The 1968-nt window shown below is 45.8% G+C and overlaps 1 protein-coding gene across 1 annotated transcript; it reads right to left on the reverse strand.

Annotated features, from left to right (window-relative positions):
- Positions 1-797: 797 nt before the first annotated feature.
- Positions 798-1628, reverse strand: LOC134342131 (probable G-protein coupled receptor 139). Its single transcript, XM_063040089.1, has one exon. It carries the CDS (start codon positions 1626-1628, stop codon positions 798-800), a length of 831 nt encoding a protein of 276 aa, XP_062896159.1.
- Between the last annotated feature and the right edge of the window lie 340 nt (positions 1629-1968).

The following is a 1968-nucleotide window of genomic DNA, read 5'->3' on the forward strand; positions in this document are numbered from 1 at the left end:
CCCTTTAGCTTTCCTGTCCGGTTGGCTTCACCTGTCACATTCTTGCTATTCTCCTTCCCTCCACCAGCTTTTCTGTTCTGCCGTCTTCACCCTTCCTTTCCAGTTCTCAAGAAGGACATTGGACAGAAACGCCAACTGTTTTGTATTCACTTCCGTGCAACTACCTAACCTGCTGAGTTCCTCCAGAATTTTGCGTGTGCTGCTTTTAATATTTGGTGGTGAGATATCGTGCCGGAATATCCGATTCAAATGTGTTATTGTAATGTTCTCTTTGAGCCAGTGATGCCTCGCTGCATTTCAATGTTGAACTTGCTTTAAAAACCGGCTTCCTATAATGTTCATGCTGTCAATGATTCTGGAAACTTACACACATATAAGGTGTTTCAGAGGCCAGGAACTTTCCATCCTTGCAGTTACCACAATTTGGAACCAGTTACTCTCACGAACACTAGGTTGTCATTGTTCTCACTGTGTGATTTTGAGATGGTCATTTGTCTGATATTACATTGCAGGAAGACAGTGTTGAATTTATTTGTCAGTTTTACGGCTCCGAGTTGTGACTCGGAAAGGAAAGGCTGCACCTGCTTGAAACAATTGGGCTGCTTAAGGTATTGAAACCAAATGAACAGAGTTGCAGATGACAACGGATGAGACTGTATCAGGGCAGCGTGAGTGTCAGGAAGTGTTGAAACCAGAGAGTTGTGTCCGTCCACCCAGGGAGAATCTGGAGCGACAGGATAATCAATGGACAACATTCCATTGAAAGTAGAAGAGACGGATGCAGGTCAGATGAACCCTCAGTGCCAATTCCGTTTCCAAATGAGAGTGAGAGGAGAATTCAGCACCTGCTTCAGCTGCTGCCTGAACTTAGTCTGGCTGACGGCGTAAAGAGCGGTGTTTGTGCAGCAGCTCAGAAGTTGCAGCATGTAGCACAGTTCATTGAAAAATGAAGGTATCGTCAACCAATATGGGACGTCCACTGCATGAAGCATCCTGTTCCAGATAGCCATCACCCCATACAACGCCCATAACAGGATGAAATTTCCCGAGACGACCAGCAGTAAAACGAGGGACTTTCTGCGGCTCTGCAATTCCGGGTCTCTGGAACTCTGACCACGGCTGGTAGCCCGGAGTCTGCCGCGGGCTCTACTGGCCAGTAAAACGTGTGTGATGGTGAAAGCATTGAGCAGGATAACAACGAGGAATGGGATCACAGTCGAAATGACAGAACGTACGACATCGATTACTGTCCAAAATAGTGATTCAAGTAATTCCCATCTCCGCATGCAAGGCCACCGTATGTTAGAGGAAGTATATATATCTTGGACCATGAAGAACCAGGAAATGTTCTTTAAACAACTCAGTGCAGTCACTGTGCTCAGAACCACAGCCGCCGTTCTCCCAGTGCAATACTTAGCGTTTAGATCCTGGAAGCAAATGGCCACAAATCGATCAAAGGTGAAGGCGACGGTGAACCAAACAGAGCAATCTGTGGCGGCCTGCAATAAGAAGACGTGGGTTCTGCACACGCGGACGTAAATCAAGAAGGAAAAGTTATCCGGAAAAGCCTTCGGAATTTTCATCAAGATGACGTCGAGGAAAACGACCGCTAGGTCAGCGGCTGACATGGCCAGCAGATAGCGGGTGACAGTTTTAGAGAGTCCGCACTTTCCCCGTGATAGTATGATAATCGTCACCACGTTCACTGTGAAAAGCAGGACAGAAATTATATATCAAACTGAGAGCATCATTGTATAATTTGCTAAGAACAAAGTCAAATACTTGCACGAGTCAGAGGTAGAAGAATTTATCGCTGATTGCAGACGGATTTTGGGTCAGTCAGGGATTAATATTCAATACGAATGCTAATTAGTGAGAGTGACGTCACCCACTGGACAGAAGACGCTTTGAAATCCGATATCTGAGTGAGGACAACAATGAGCGGATGTCGTTTGTATCATTTCTTTC

The sequence above is a fragment of the Mobula hypostoma genome, unplaced genomic scaffold, assembly GCF_963921235.1.
Source record: "Mobula hypostoma unplaced genomic scaffold, sMobHyp1.1 scaffold_64, whole genome shotgun sequence".
NCBI lineage: Eukaryota > Metazoa > Chordata > Chondrichthyes > Myliobatiformes > Myliobatidae > Mobula > Mobula hypostoma.

What these genes read in the sequence shown, in the direction of transcription:
- LOC134342131 (XM_063040089.1), bottom strand. Translation starts at nt 1,628, where the DNA reads ATGTCAGCCGCTGACCTAGCGGTCGTTTTCCTCGACGTCATCTTGATG.